At 39.8% G+C, this 16,506-nt stretch overlaps 2 protein-coding genes across 3 annotated transcripts in view; one reads left to right on the forward strand and one right to left on the reverse strand.

The window, feature by feature from the left end:
* Window positions 1-3,770, reverse strand: part of desma (desmin a) — a 15,558-nt gene extending 11,788 nt beyond the window's left edge. The window contains exon 1 of one of the 2 annotated variants that reach the window (XM_020607675.1): window positions 3,691-3,770. Coding sequence is in view for 1 of the 2 variants with exons in the window: in XM_020607674.1 (XP_020463330.1) it covers window positions 3,616-3,657 (42 nt within the window). In the remaining variant the exon portion in view is untranslated. Of the gene's footprint in view, window positions 1-3,615 lie in introns of both variants that reach the window. The other variant, XM_020607674.1, reaches the window with a different exon arrangement.
* A 133-nt stretch (window positions 3,771-3,903) lies between these two features.
* Window positions 3,904-16,506, forward strand: part of ptprna (protein tyrosine phosphatase receptor type Na) — a 37,221-nt gene continuing 24,618 nt past the window's right edge. Inside the window, exons 1-13 of the mRNA XM_020607672.1 lie at window positions 3,904-4,162; window positions 6,752-6,802; window positions 10,481-10,591; window positions 10,949-11,066; window positions 11,184-11,331; window positions 12,063-12,258; window positions 12,423-12,566; window positions 12,758-12,883; window positions 13,001-13,026; window positions 13,110-13,354; window positions 13,516-13,602; window positions 13,729-13,808; window positions 13,907-13,971. Of these exons, the coding sequence (XP_020463328.1) occupies window positions 4,081-4,162; window positions 6,752-6,802; window positions 10,481-10,591; window positions 10,949-11,066; window positions 11,184-11,331; window positions 12,063-12,258; window positions 12,423-12,566; window positions 12,758-12,883; window positions 13,001-13,026; window positions 13,110-13,354; window positions 13,516-13,602; window positions 13,729-13,808; window positions 13,907-13,971 (1,479 nt within the window). The 5' untranslated portion in view covers window positions 3,904-4,080. The remainder of the gene's footprint in view (window positions 4,163-6,751; window positions 6,803-10,480; window positions 10,592-10,948; window positions 11,067-11,183; window positions 11,332-12,062; window positions 12,259-12,422; window positions 12,567-12,757; window positions 12,884-13,000; window positions 13,027-13,109; window positions 13,355-13,515; window positions 13,603-13,728; window positions 13,809-13,906; window positions 13,972-16,506) is intronic.

Raw genomic sequence — 16,506 nt, forward strand, 5'->3', positions numbered from 1 at the left:
TGAATATACAATTCCACTATGTGCAATATTGTGTTTTAGTAATTAGATTTGACATTCTTGTATATATGAAAAGTATATAATGATAGATTTAATGCATTCTGTTTTACATTGGTGTGTGTATGGACATGCAGTTGTGTTTTGTCTTGCCTGGCCTTCTTCTTGAGATAGCAAGCAATAAATATGTCACTCGGAGACCAAGGCCCATCTCATATCATCTGTTAGAGCAAGAGAGGGACAGAGAGGTCACTGAATTTACTGCCTTTTTTTCTTTCCTCCATTTACCTACAACAAAAATGATGTTTAATAATCTTTATGAATAGAAAATTCCTGGGCTTTAAAAGTTTGTGTCTTTTTTAACATAAGAAAATAAATACACAAGTTTTTATTTAAAATTAAAAGTAGGAAACTGTATTTAAAATTACAGAAAATTACTGTATTTTTAGAAAATGTTTATTTCTGATAATTTTTTGGTCATATTCTGACACCCCAGCTGCCAGAACATTGTATTTATTTAAAACTTTTTTTACAGTGTATAAAAGCTTTTCAGAAGAATATTCTTTCACTTCCAGTTTTAAATTTTTAAATTCCCAGACCTGTAACATTTGTGACTGGCATCAAATAAGAAACACTTGTGCTAGTATTTCTATATGTTGAAGTTGGAGGGATCATCATGTGTGGTCATGCACGTATTTGCATTTCACTGTAGTCACACACAGTAGTGGTGTGTGTCAGCTGCTAGTGGTATCACCTCTATTTTTATCTTTCTGTTAGAACGCTGTCACTTTCCCAGAGGATAAAAGGACTGAAGAGAGAGCTCCACACACTCCATGAACATTTGAATAATGATGCTGCTTTTACTGACATTTTCAAAAATATCAGTTTCTTTAAATTCTTACTGACCAGCTTCAACTGTGACTAAGAAACAAAATAACTACATTAGCATTCAAAACACTTGTTTTGAATGCTAATGTGAATTTTTTTTTTAATTAGAATTACAACTGAGAAGCTTTCCATATTTTTCTCAGCCTCGAGTCTCTCTCTGTTGCCTTACGTGGTAGACAAAGTGCATTAATGTTAACAGATGAATGAAATAATAGCATCAGCTGCTATCGTTCACAGCCATAAGAAAAAAAGTGCTTGTCTACTTTTGTTCTGCCTCACATATATTTCTTGATATTCACCTGACACTAACTCACTGCTGATTGGTTTGTGTCCTTTATCATCAAATAGCGAGCATCAGGCCTTGTTCCAGGACCATGACTTTGCTTGTTACAATGCCAAGGGTCCGTGTAGCCAGGAAAAGATCCATAAATAGACTTGCGCACACATCCTTTTCAAATAACACTCACAACACATTCTAGTGTTGAGATACACAAGTCCTGTGGTTTATCGTTTACACCTGTTCATGTTTGGATGTGTAATACTGCCCCTCCACTAACCATGACTTCATTTTTAAAGGTTTCGGGTGTGAGTTTTCGTCACATCCTCTCACTGTCGCTGTGTAATTTCCCATCTCACTGCACTTGTGTCCTAGAAATGATGAGTGGGGTCTTCCCATCATTTACAGATGTTGTTAAATTACCTGATATGAGCATGATGTGGCTTGACTGTGTTATCTGCTGACAACTGTGACAGTCATCCTGGAGTTCCCTAGCTGAAGAGTACATCAAGCGCACAGGACAGAAAATGAGCTGCTTAACAACCTCAGACACAGAAGCAATTCCTGACCCATAGCCTATAAAAATCAAGCTAAAATTATCACCCAGATCCCAGCATGGCTGTAAAAACAGTTATCACACAGACACATGCACTCAACAAGTCTCAAAATATCAAGAGTGCATAGCAGCCAAACCCTGCTCGGCCATGTCATAAGTCCATTTTGGAAATAAGATGCAATATTGGCATATAAAAATATCAGAAATAATTTCCCCAACATTGCATGAGATCCTATTTAAACTAATTATTATATCTATAAATGTCTATGCGACTGCTATAACTGCATTCTTAAAAAAATGTGACAGGATGAGTCAGAGAATACTGTCATATATTCATGTGATTCTAAAGCCCATTTAAACTCTTCTCCTCACAGTGAGGTATTATCAAGGGCATTCTTTTGACTGGATTTAGTCTGGAAATATATTCTGGGGGGGGCTTTGGAATGGTTGGAAAGGTAGGATCCAAACAGTGTAAATGAGTTGACAGGAAAATGGAATGATGAGAAATTGTTTGAGGATCCTTTTTTAACCGCTGGATATACGAAACTAAAATATAGAGATAATGTGTGTGTTTACATTCGACAGAATATATTAACAGACAAACTTATATTGTGTCTATAGGTCAGGGCTCCTCAGCTGCTGTCATCCTTCATTAACATGAAAGCATGTTGCCCAGCAACTGCACAAACACGCATACACACATGCCAGTGAGTTGAGCTGCTACACAAGAGTAACACAAGGATGAAAGGAGTGTAAAGGAGAGAGGAAGAAAGGGAGCTTGATGCTTGACTGTGTGTGTGTGTCTGCTTGCACATTTGTGATTACTTGCCAGTGTGTAACATGGAAACCAGAACAACTTTATAGACTCTTTTACACCAAACTTGTTCCAGATCTACTTTAGGTCTATCTTAGGAGAGGTATGCTATCAGAAGCCAACAGCAGCACAATGTGCCTGAAATAGAGAGCAGCTCACATCAAACCAAATCATATGATTCATGAGTCAGGCTAGGATGAAAGGCCACTTCCTGTTTTATCACAGTCCAGTTGCCCCAGAATTCTGTCAGTAAATGAAGTGCTGCTGCTGGGTCTGAGGTGGGGTGGGTGAGGGGTGTGGAGTTCTGCTTCTCAAACCTGAGAATCAAAGTGTAGCAATGCAAAAACTCAGCAGCAGAAATCCAGAAATCCAAAGTAATTTCATAATATTTTAAAATATTATTCATGTTATTTCATCATTAGATCTTTGCCAAATCCACAACAGAATGGAATAAAAAGCTGCTCTTAAATACCTTGAAAACAAATAGCACAGAAGAGCACAAGAGGGAGCAAGAGGACAGATAAACAAGAAGAACTGCTGTGAAGCCTCCTGGGAAATCTACAAGAAGCTCTTGCTATATTTAGTGGGGCTACAAGTAGGAACCAATTAGGTTAACTATAAAGTGTTTGCACATTCACGGTGGTCTTTCTCAGTGTCCATGCCAGACTGAGAGACAAACATCAGTGACACTGATTTTAGGAAAAATCAGAATGCACTTAGAGTGGCCTAAATGATGAATTAATAAGAACATACACTGAAAACGTTTACATGTTGTAGTCAAGTTTCCACATGTTGTAGTCAAGTTTCCACATGTTGGACCTTGGTGCACCGTGGTCTTACCAGGGCTGGGGTGAACTTGAGACAAGTACTCCTCCATCCTTACACCCCTTATATTGATCTTAAAGGGGAAAAAACACCGCTCATGCTCATGTTTGAAAATTTGTAAGACTGGGAAACGCATTTTCGTTAACACCAAGTAAAAATCAGGGTTTAAAGATTTTCATGTCAGATAGGTCTGAAATAATCACGTCAAGCGAAAAGAAATACGTAAAATAATAAGAATAAGAATATCTACTTAAAAACAACCTTGAGCTGATGCACCTGCGCATATTTACAATCCATTCTCATGGGAATGTTGCGTCGTCCTCGTTTTGAACCCACATTATTGGATAACGAATGCGCGTCGTTCCTGAATGGGTGAAATGGAAATGCTTTTGCTCATCTCCGTCTGTAATGACGTAGCTGCAGGGTGCTCCCTGCTTCTTCAGGCTGGACGTTATTTCCGCAGTTGTACTGTCGTGAATCGATACTCCATAGTCACAGCCCGTCCCCCCTCCACCTGCCTATACCCCAACGCCCCGCCTTTTCACTAAGAGGAAGTCGTTTTTTTTTTCAGCCTTCATTTAATTTTATACATATATATTTCTCCGTCACATAGGCATTAAGGGTTTAATGTGAGCTGTCGACAGTGGCTGCAGCTTGTTTGAGCACCATGGGGATTTAAAGGAGAGGCTAAAGGACTCCGCATCTTTCTCAGTGCAGCGCGTCCAGATGACCATGCAACATCTAAGTCCATGGCGAGCTCTGCTCCTTTTGACCGTGCTGTGCCGACCAGGACTCTCAGACAAATACGGTAAGATCATTTTGGCACAGATGATGGTAAGGTCACTGTTATATTCCTGATGATGATCCGGTAATATTCCGGCGCAAACTACATTTAACTGTATTTGCGAGTAATCGTGTACTGCCAACAGTACTGAGGGTTACAGCGTGCGGGTAAATGTGATGATAGTCTAATGTGATTAAACAGAGGGGAGAAGAGATGGAGGATGCAAAGAGTGTTCTGTTTCTGTTAGAGAAAAAGATCATTTTAGGGAATGTCTTCCTAAAACTTCAGCCACCAAATCCAGTTGCTGAGTATAAATGAATGGCCAGACAAGTATCTGTATACAAGATCAAAAGTAGACAGTGGAATTATGTTTTAGACTTAAAATAAGAGACACAAAGTCTGACTATATGTGATAGCAAGCACTTAAGATATAAATAAATAGGTAAAGATGCAAGATTGCCTTTAAACAGAGGTATACTGTAGGTTCCATCTATTCTATATTGACTGAAAAACGAGTTAAGTTCAGTGTGCTTACAGTAACGTTTCACTCAGCAGAAGAAATGTCATTTACATTAGAAGCACTAGCTGTGAAGTTAATATTATAGACAATGGCAGAAGTACCAGTTTCAGAAATGATTATTTCTATTGATTATTGCTATAAATGGAGGGACTTTAATATTTCTTTTAATTGATTGATGCAGTGAACTGGCATAATTCATCATTTGCAGCCAGTTAGAGTAATACACCTCTATGTTTTTTAAACAAATGTTTAAAAAGGCTTGTTTGTCTGACATGTAGATGGAGCTTAGGGAATGAAGTCAACGTGTAATTCAGACTGATACTGACAAATGCCAGATGTTGTTCTCTCCATCAGGGTTTCTCTGATGTAAACAAGTGAGCACATCTAGCAGATGGGTTGCTACCCCCCATCATTCCCCCTCCACATCTATACATTTGGCCATTTAATTTGTAATATGTACATTACATGCTTTCTTACTTCAGATTTATCTTTAAATGCTATCACCTACATTATTCATGAAACAGTCTAGAAACAGTTTGCCATTACAAATCATCCTGAAAAGAAAGCCTTAAGAAAGGACAATAGCATAAAACCAGTGGGCAGCCCACAGTACAATGACAAGCCAGTTCACAGGCGCTGAGATTTCAGCACCATGGAGAGAAACCAGTGACCACTGTTGCTTCCTGTTGTCTGTTCTTCCATTAACACCTCTTTGCTTTCCATCTCTGTTCACACATGCATCCATCCATCTGTTCATTTGATTAGCCATTCATCCATATGTCCGTCTGTCCATCCTCACACGCACCCAGTATGATGTTGGTCTGTGTTAAGGTCTCTGCAGCCAATCATTTCCCTAAGGGACAGATGTCCTGTTGCCATGGCAAATACTATGCAGTAGGTCAGGTGTCCCCTAAATCTGTCTCCAACTATAGGTATTCACTGAAACCTTTGTGTTATTTCATCATAGTAGGGTACAACTATGTTTGTTGAAGTGGCTTTGTGATTTTGTTTTGTTATCCATTAAAATACACATACAGCGTCATATTTTAGAGTTACAGGTTTGAAGAGATATTGCACTGTGCATGTATGCTGAGTGTGTGTGTGTGTATGTGCGCATTTCACAATGGAAGAAGGGGTGAGTCACTGAAAGCGCTGTTAGGTACTATGTCACTTCATTTACAGGTAGAGAAAACAGCTCTCAGTCTTTGCTCTATCCAAGTTTGTCTTCAGGTAAACATTCAATCCACAGGTCCATCAGTTCGATGGGTTCGATCTGGGATACATTTAACACACTCAAACAGATTTCATATGGCTTATATGTATTTTTGTCTGTTTCATGCATGCAAAGAGAAAAAGCACATTTCCTGTGTAAAGTTAAAAATGGATAGAAACATGAGCTGTGGTGTGAGAAAAAATGACACAGCCAGAGAGGGTTATCCATGCTAGGTTCCTATCTGTCACCAACCACCTGCTCCTTCCCACAGTGCTGTACCTTTCAAGGTCTCACCCTCCAACCCAAAAGAGGAGATGGTAGAACTGCTACAATGAAATACAAAGCAATAACTAAAACTACTTCTGACAACAATCTGTTTGTGTCCCCCCTCACAAATCAGCATGCTTTAGCCAATGTATAGACTCTCCCCATGTAAAAGCAATATTTTACTTTCACATAGCATACAGTTGGTGGTGTAGTCAACCTGTAATACATTTAGACTCTGTCTGTTCAGGACTATAATATCCAAATGAAAAAAATATATATGCATTTTCATGTTTTCAGAAGTTTCAGCTTTGGGGATAATGAGTCACTTGTAGTGAGGGGGCTTTTAAAAGTCATATGAATTTTAAGTGCATTGTAGGTGGGTACAGACAATGGTAGAATTTCAATATAAAAGACAGGGTGAAGGTTATGGGTGCTTGGCTGTTTGTGGGTTGGGTGTTTTGTTGTGCACTACATACAGCTAATTATAATGCCTAGCCCATAGATAGGTTCAGTTTGTTGTGCTCGCATGTCAACCCCCTGCAGGATAAAGTGGACATTGTAGCATAATTGATTCCGTGTACCTGTTAGCCATTTCTTTGTGTTTCTGTCTCAGGTTGCCTATTTGAGAGAAAACTGTGTACAAGGGATCAGTCCTGCTCAGACGGTAAGTATAATACACACACACCTACTCATGCTGTGTTTTCATTCCTTGTGGAGACTTTACATTTACTTACATTTCCTGTAGACTTAACCTAACCTTAACCATAACCACTACTTGCCTAACACCTAACCTTAAACCATGTTGCCACCCTAAAATTCAGTGATTTCCTTCTGGGGACTAGAGGCTGGTCCCCACAATGTGAGTGTGTTAACAGGTTTCGGCCCAATAATGTGAGTAATACAAAGGCACCCACACATGCTACATGTCATTGGAAGCATGCTGACATAAAGGCTGTGTATAAAACACCTTTCAAGAATTTTTCCTCTCTCCGCCCATGTGTCTATCGCTCTCAGTCACCTGCCCCTCTCCCTTACTTTATCTTTATCTAAGCCCCTCCCCCATCCCCACAGTCTCCATGGCAACACTGACATCACAGTGAGGTTGACACCCCCACAGTTATTGTGCTAATACAGTGATGAGTCACTGACACACACTTACGCACTTCTCTGTGGAAATTGCACTTGCACACACACAGTCACTGGACAGAATACAAAACAGATCAGTGTGCTTGCAGCTTGGGAGAAGACAGAGCTAGATTGATTCACATCAACTCATCTGAGGACAAAACACAGGAGAAAATAGCTGTAACAAGCTTTGTCTCTCTGACTATCTCTTCTAGACCTGCAATGCAAAATAAGCCATAAACAGTCTGTGTGTTTATTAGACTTCAACAAAGATTAATTGGCCTAATTTTTTGCTTCTAGGAGAAAACTATAAAAGTCCACTAGAGTGTCTCCATAGAAACATACAGGTCTTATTAAGTGACTACCTCATAAAGAATGCACAGCTACTTGCTGAGTTTAGATGAAGAGGTGGAGAAACTGTTTGACTTCATGAGTCAACTACAAGCAGTAAAGATTGGGGCTTCATTAACTGAAGCACCATCCCCTTCAAATGATATATACTCTCTGCTTGTGTTCAGTATAGCATTCCCTTGAACCAAAGATTTCTTTTTTTTTTTTTACTTACTGTATCTACATTACTACATTATTACTATTGTTTTTATCATTATGTAAATTTTTAACCTTTTTGTATGTGTTTCCTTTGAAATGATTTGTTTTCCAATGTAATGTTAAATGCAATAAACACAATGTTAAAAAAGAAAGAAAGAAGACACAGTAAGCCATTACACTATACAATTTAAGTTCCTCGAGTGGTTGCATGACTTGCTTGTGAACATACCTTTGTTTGCAGTATGTGTAGAACCTAAATGAATGATACTGTACAATGCGACCCTGAATCGTGATAGCATTTGGACCATTTTTAAATCATGTAACATGAGCAAAATATTGCTTTGGTTTTATGTTTAACAAATTCCACTGTACAACATAAAAATGGTATCTACAGAAATAACCCAAGCTCTAGAAATAGTCCTGATCCGATCGGACTAAAATATGAATGGCAGATTCTGTGTCTCTTTTTTGTACGTTCAGTGGGGGAACCTTGTACAGGTTTGTATTTCTGGTCAGTGTCCTGTCTCTCTTGTCAGATTGTGAGTTATAACACTGGCACAAGACGCTGCCTTATTACATACCCACTCGCCAGGAAGGGGGAACTTCTGCAAAACAAAAAGTAAAAGCACATCGGTCTACTTATTCTTCAATACACTGAGTAGCAAAATACTGCAGAAGCTTTACTGTTACATGTAAAATATGTGGCTATAAAAACACATTAATCCTCTCTTATCGGTTAATTATGACAGTTCACCCTTTCACTGTAGTAGGTTGGCTTGTGTGAGATTTTTCTGGTGTAGTCAAAGACTGTGATGACTCATCAGTGCGCCAGATAATACACACTCTGCTTTATCTTTATTCCTTTCACGTAGCAGTCTGACAGCATTTCTGTCTTTAGAAATATATTTCTCTTAAATCACCAAAACAGATTTATACACTTGTATACCCACAGTGCGGTGCAACAGGTATACAATGCAGCAAATACTAACTTCGTCGAGGTTAGAATGACGCAGCAGCTTGTTTCTGGTTGTAGATGTTAGAAATGTCATTAATTTGTGCTCATGAAAGAGAACAGTTTACAGAAACTCATAATGCTCAAATTCTATTATTATTTCTGTTGCCATAAGTCTGCCTACAGGCTGGCAATTACTACAAGAGCAAACATTAAGAATTTCAAACACTCATACACTGATGGTGGCAGAACCTTTTAAAAGACTGTGTGTGGGCTGCACTTCAAAACTAAGACCCACTGCTGTGGTCTAGCATGTTGTGGGCTACCATAAGAATGACAGGTTATTACAATATACTGTATTATACCTCAAGGGCGATTGTATTGACTGTTTAAGTAATGTTATGCCTTTGCTGATCTATACTGTATCTTGAATTGTCACACTAGGACAAACACAGATTTTAATAATAACTGAAACAACAACTTCATTCAATTCACATGTGGCAAGCTACAGTATAACAGTGTGTGGGCCAAAGCACACAGTTCCAGGATCCTGAAGCTGAAGCAGCTAAATGGAATTCAGCCACTATTCATTTTTTCAGTCAACCCTGTCAGTGCCTGTGACCTGTTAAAAAGTTTTTCATTTTAAAAAAAGCCCATTGTGTTGCTTGTTGTCTGTAAACTGTAGCGTGTTCTTCATGAAGAATAATCGGAATCAAATATCAATTTTCAAACATTTATTATCATAACTAAACAGACCATCGAATAAAGCAATTTACAGAGCTCTGGGTTCCATCTCTATCTGAAGCCCTGACCTCAACAGCAAAACCGTTCAACCTGACTACAGGAGGAGAAGGAACGCTGTCCTCCTCCATTCAGTTGTTTTTATACAATTTCAAATGTGCCCTTGTAAACTGGTCCGGTCCTCTCGTGCTGTTCTATTGGTCCATGTATCCATCCGTCCTCCTCCTGCGTCCTTCCTGCTCCAATGGGAAAAGCAGCTTCCTAAAGATGGAGGAGATTCTACTCTGTCTAAATACCTACACTCACCCCTTTCTTTGTTACACTATATGACACATGGCTTCCCGTTTGGCTAATTAAACTGTCTTGCCTGTGTGTGTCTGGATATGGCCCTGTCTTTTGAAGTGGCTCCCCTTCCTGGCTGTTAGATCTAATCTCTTGTTTATTACCCTTAGTGTCCCAGTGACCCCAAATTCCCTGGCCTCTTCAGCCAGGTGGTGATCATAAAACAACTGTGAACCCTCTTTGCTAAAGCTGTAAATCTAATGAGTTCTCAGTGTTTAGTGAATCAGTCTCCCTTGATGTTAAACAGTCCCCAGTTGGCTAACACAGTAAATACTGACCAGTGATTCAATGCAGACTTAAGGTGATATGTAACTACATAAACATAAACACAACTGTGAGAGTAAAATATATAAACTTATGTATGCTCTAAACTAAATCCTAATTATTCATTTTCTTAATATGATAGAATAATCATATGCACACACAGTAAACAAACAAGTTAACTAATCAACAAACATAGTATCAATCTTCTACTAACTAAATTCTTAATTCAGTCTAATATTAAAACTAATCCTAATGTATTATTTTGTTAACAATTTTACTCAACAAAACTATGCTGGAATTTATGCTGGCATAATAAACGTTTGAAAATGTTTATATTTGCATGTGTATGTGCTTGTCTGTTTGTTCCAGATGGGCTGTTTGGTCAGTGTCGCAGCTCCAAGCAGGACCTGATCCGGTACCAGGTGTCAGTCCTTGTTCTGAAGAGGTTGCAGGAAGTCCTCAAACAGCTCATGCAACAAGGTAAAATAGGATATGAATCATCACTAGAATTCATTTACATTTACAGTTCACCCTCTTGAATTTAGTGTGCTAACATGCTGACATTTGATAATTAGCCCTAAACAGCTAGTGGTGATGGAAGTGGCTTTAGTTTGCAGGTATTTGGTCATTAATCAAAGTATTGTATGTTCATAGTGAAGTTTGGTCAGGTTGCTGTAACTAGTGGCCATTGTTCTGACATTAATGCTCAAACCCATGCTTTATGAATACAGATAGAAATCCATTAATAATACACACTCATTCTTGCTCCCTCGCACACACTTCCCTCTCTGCCTCTGGATTTCTTTAATTGCTTTATGTGTGCTTGTGTGTGTGCAGGGCTTTCATGGCAGGATGACATCACCCAATATATTTTATCTAAGGAGCTGAAGAGAGTTCCCCATATCACTCACCCCTCAAAGCCAAACTCCTCTGCATCCTCTTCTTATTCAACTCAGTAAGTACACTCCAGCTATCGGCTTTCATTTCACTCTGGAGCTACGTTTGCACTTTCCTCCTTTCAGCCTCTCAATATCTATTCTAACCTTGTCTCTGATTGATCGTGTGTTGCCAGGTCTAAACAGTACATCCCCCATCTTCAGAGTTCTAAGTTGGGGTCCACACTGGCTGGAGACAACTATGTGGACTATATGATTGTTGAGCCTCCTCAGTCCCAGCTGCACATGCAGACAGCATCAATGGACCCATACACATACCGCCAGGTATACTGTACAAACATACATCATAATTGTACAAAAGCAGGTTTGTGTCACTTACACAGCTGCCTTAGTCTTTCACACAGGTTCCGTTCAATTCAGTTTTGTTTGTATAGCAGCAATTCACAACCACAATCATCTCGGGGCAGTTTATATAGAAAAGTTTAGACCTTACAGTATCATAGGGAAAACCCAACAAATCCCCCTTGAGCAAGCACTTGAGCGAAAGTGGAGAGGAAAACCTCCCTTTAATAGAAAACTCCTCCAACAGACCCCAGCTCTTGGTCGGCGGCCTTCTGCCTCAACAAGCTGGGGTGAGTGGACAGAGGAGAGAGAAAAGAAAGAAAAGCATCAGGACACAACAAACAATGAAGCACTGGACAGGTTGATGCAGCCGGTGACTGCTCATCAGAAACATAGAGCTCCAGAGCCAGGGCTACCTGCAGAAAGGTACAGGGAGAGAGAGAGGACACACTACGGGAGAGAGGAGACACACAGTTAATGACATGTTATGGTGGCATATAAAAATAAAATGGAGACAGAAGGGGAAGAGCATCATGGGAGGCCCCCGGCCTAGGCTACTAACTAAGGGATGATACACCAAACCAAAGCTATCCTAGAATGCATGTCCAATAATTTAATTGTGGTTACACCAGCCAGTTATTCACACATTATATCCTAACTCATGCAACAATCATAGACAATAAGTAACAATGAAATACCTCTTCCACTCACAGCACAGGTACCCAGATGAAGTAGAGAGATCTCTGATAGGGAGAGGAGGTAGCTATGCTCACCCCTCTTCAAGGTCCCAGGCCAATCAGAGAGAGCGAGACCGCGACAGGCAGCTGCTACAGGAAGCCTTGTCTGTCTACCTGGCATCTGCACAGCCCTCGTATCGCCACAGAGGAGCCACCTCCATGGCCTCTGCTGGTAAAGGGTTTATCAAAATTCCAAAATAAAACACAAGAAAAATGCTATTCAGGAAAGGTGAAAACATTAATATACTGATGTACTGGATAAGATATTTTTAAACTTTTAAATTCATCATAAGTAAACATTTCCCTTACCATCATAAAATGTTATGCTATGAGCAGGTCTGCCTTACTATGAGGACTTGGAACTGGAGATACCAGCAGAGTATGTGGAAGACTACACCCTAGAGGAGAAACTTGGTAAACAACAAACACTGCAAAACAAGAAGGTTCCTCAGGATTTCAGCACTCTATCTGGAAACAATGGTGAGGAAAAGGAACATAAACTTACTTATACTTAATTTACCTACTATCTTCAAGAAAGGAATGCTGTGTAACTCAAATATGTCACATTTACACTATGGGCACGAAGTACAGTATGTGCATATCAGATACATGTAGAAATGGTCTAAACTGGACAATGCAACAGTAGAGCTAACGGTGCTATCCTGTCTTAGATGGCTTGCTCCAGAGGATGTCAGGAGTCTTGCACAGGCATGGCATTGATCCCAGAGAGCTCAGTCAAGACCAGCTCTACAAGCTAGCCCTCATAGTGCAGCTGCTGCCAACTCAAGACAAAACAGGTTACATCCCTGAGCTACTCCTAACCAAACTACATGGGAGAAACAAGAGCAATAAATTATACTAAAAGTAAACTTTAGCATTTGCCTGAAATCAGTAGTTTGTTTCTCTCAACACAGATCCAGTTAACAAAGACCTCAAGGAGGTATGTCAGCATCTGGTGTTAGCAGTGATTACAAAAAGTCATAAGGCTTAGACACTGACCAGTCTTCTACCATTCTTCCACAGATTCAGCTCTTAAAAACAGGCAGTGTGTCAAAGAATAAGCCTGCTCCTGCTCCCGCTCCCAGGGCCCCTGATGCCCCCCTTGCCCCCTCCCTTGCAGTCCCAGCTACACCTCCTGCCAATTCTCCCTCCCAGCCTCCACAGGCTGCTCCTGCCAAAGATGGACAAGGCTTGAAGGAGCAGGGACCACCAATGATTCAGGGTGCAGGAGCCAAGGAGGAGTATGGGTACATCGTTACCAATCAGAGGTCAGAGCCTGATCAGATTATGCTTTCAATTTTTCTGTTAAGGCCGTCATGATGTGGCAGTAGGTGAAATCAGTACATGCCATCTTTATATAAGTGCAGCAAATATGACATTTATTGAACATGGTGTTTACAAGGAGCCTAATGATGTTCTCCATTTCTAGTCATTTGAGTCTGTATGATGGAGCAAAGCTGTTGGAAATGCTTGCTGATAAAATACATCTGACAACCAGCAGTTTCATCAACATCAGGTAACAATGCCATTATGTGTACGTGTGTTAGCGTGTGAGAGAGTTGTGAATTTTACTAATTTAATCTAAACATCAATGAGATTTTTCACAGTTTTGAAACATTAACGTGTGTGTGTGTGTTTCTAGTGTGCTGGGTCCTGCTCTGACATTTCGTATCCGCCAGAATGAGCACAACATGACGGCTGCAGAGGTGGCTGCTAAAGCTGGTGAGGCTGAAAAGTGCACAGACACACAAACACCTGCCTGCCCACACATACAAACACACATCCAATAATAAAATATGTTGTTTTATTCACCCCAATAGATTCTGAAAAGAACTTCCTGGAATCTCAGACAGGCCTGGAGATTATACAGACTGGTGTAGGAGAGGTACTTACACACATGGACACACTTAAACAGCCTCTGAAGAAAATGTCCTTTGTAACCTGCCATATTGTTACATATGGAGCAGTTGTCAAGGCAACAGAGATTTAATCACTCCTCTGTATTCTCTACCATTTTCACTTTAAATATTCATTTGTGGACACTAGCTTGGCAGATTATCAGATTTGCTAGTGTCACATGAGACTGCTGACAGTCGGGGTTTCTCCACATCACGTCATCATTGTCATCATTGTCTTCTCATACACATACTATAGATGTAGATAGATCACATGCAATCCTAAATAAAAGGATATACAAATACATAGGGAGTGATATCAAATGTTTCTCCTAAAATGTGTGTATCTTAAATTTTTAATACACAGCTTTCAAAGAGTCAAACTAATATTTTTATCTCAATATCAGAATAAATATTCTTTTCGTGCTGGCTCTAAATACCATCAAGAGAAAACGAAAAATGATATAATGAGTCCAAGACCGCTGATGCTGAAGCACTATACTGTCCAGTAAGTACTGCAGAATGAACAAAGGTGACACATCTACATATAAAGCTGGTTTTCCATCCACCACTACATTTTGCACTGTGTGCACCAGAGTGAGTGCTGGTCTGTACATGAGTGTGTGGCACCTGGAGGGCAAGTGGCCAGAACAAACCAGCATGGCTACGCCTCATAACAGCCAGCATTTCACTTGTTGCCATGGCATGTCATCCCCACCTCTCCCCCATTGCAGGCTTCCAGGCCCAGGTGCTATGGCAACAGTCACATTAACCTCATTGTTCCCTCGTATTCACAACACAAAGCTGACTCCAGGCCTCTGACTCATTACCTTACATTTTGTGTGCAATGGATTAATAATGAAAAAAGGCCCCATCTAGAATGAATATTAGTACACGCATCACAGGCACCAATTTAGAGCTGCAGTGATAATATTGTAATTGTCCATTATTGGTCTTGTGTGTGTGTGTGTGTGTGTGTGTGGTACTGATGGGATGAGACAGTGTAGCAGAATGTTTTAAACCAGGCACTAGGGATGTGCTCTCATTAGTGCCTGTCTCAGAGTTTGAATATGAGAAGGTTTACATGCTTGTAAACTGTGGTGATGTAGTAAGGCTGAGGGAAAGCACAACTGTTTTAAGTCCATTACACAAAAGCTCCATAAAAAACTACAACAGCATGAAGGTCAACAGAAACCATAAACATTATTGCCAGTTAACAATTATATGTAAATATTAACACTGATTTGATGTGTTTGTTCCCAATTAATCTAGGACAGTAGATTCAAATTGTGGTTTTTGGTAATTTTCTTAACTAATATATATTAAAAGCCAGTGCCAATTCATTCATTCAAACTTTATTCCAGACACTAAAAATGGTTCATGTTAAAAACAAATACTGTATATACATATAAAAATAGATGCACTACAACAAAATACCAGGAAAAAAGAAAAATGCATTTTTTTATTTAATATTCTAAACACTGCACAGTAAATGTTTACTGTAGCTCTGAGGTTGTTTGACTTTTAAAATGGATTTATTCTCTCAAGGGGGGTTGTTGTTAGGTAACATTTTGACTGAACATGAGTGTGGTGATTCATTCTGTGGGTACAGGTAAGTGGAAAGTACAGCAGGGAAGAAACACTTCTAGACTGTTTTTTTACTTGATTTATCCTAATTTGTACTAAATCTTAGTTACTGCAGCTTTAAATTGTGTTGTATTGGGCAACATCTTTTTTTAATATGCAAAGAAGATGAAGGAGAGGTGGGATGACACTCTGGGGCAGACTACAACTTATACTTTTGATTTATGAAATATCCTGTGCAATGAATCACTGATCTTCACACAACCTCTGCCGCCTTTTTCATGGGTTCATCAAGCATACCACCATAACCTTTCAGATCTCTGTCTTTAAAAGTCAGTTTCAGTGCTCAGTGAGGGCACCTTGCTATCATGTGTGGCTACAAACAAACTCGTTTGTTGTTCAAATGAAATTAGTGACCTTTGAATTCTAGCAATGAGGGCAGACTTCCTGGGGTGAATTAGTTTGACTGTTTCAAAGGTCAAATCAAATCAAATTTTATTTGTATAGTGCCAAATCACAACAAAAGTCATCTCAGGACATTTTACAAAGTAAGGTCTAGACCTTACTGTTATCAATATTATTACATAGGGAAAACCCAACAAATCCCCCTTGAGCAAGCACTTGGCGACAGTGGGGAGGAAAAACTCCCTTTAATGGAAGAAACCTCCGACAGACCCCGGCTCTTGGTGGGCGGCCTTCTGCCTCGACCGGTTGGGGTGAGTGGATAGAGGAGAGACAAAAGAAGAAAAGCAACAAGACACAACAATCAAACACTGATCAGGTCGATGTGGCTGGTGACTGCTCGTCAGAGACGTAGAGCTCCAGGGCCAGGGCAACCTGCAGAAAGGTACAGGGAGAGAGAGAGGACACACTATGGGAGAGAGGAGACACAAAGTTAGTAATGTGTAATGGTGGCATATAGAAGCATAGGAAGAGAGAGG

This window comes from Monopterus albus, unplaced genomic scaffold (genome assembly GCF_001952655.1).
Source record: "Monopterus albus unplaced genomic scaffold, M_albus_1.0 scaffold88.1, whole genome shotgun sequence".
NCBI lineage: Eukaryota > Metazoa > Chordata > Actinopteri > Synbranchiformes > Synbranchidae > Monopterus > Monopterus albus.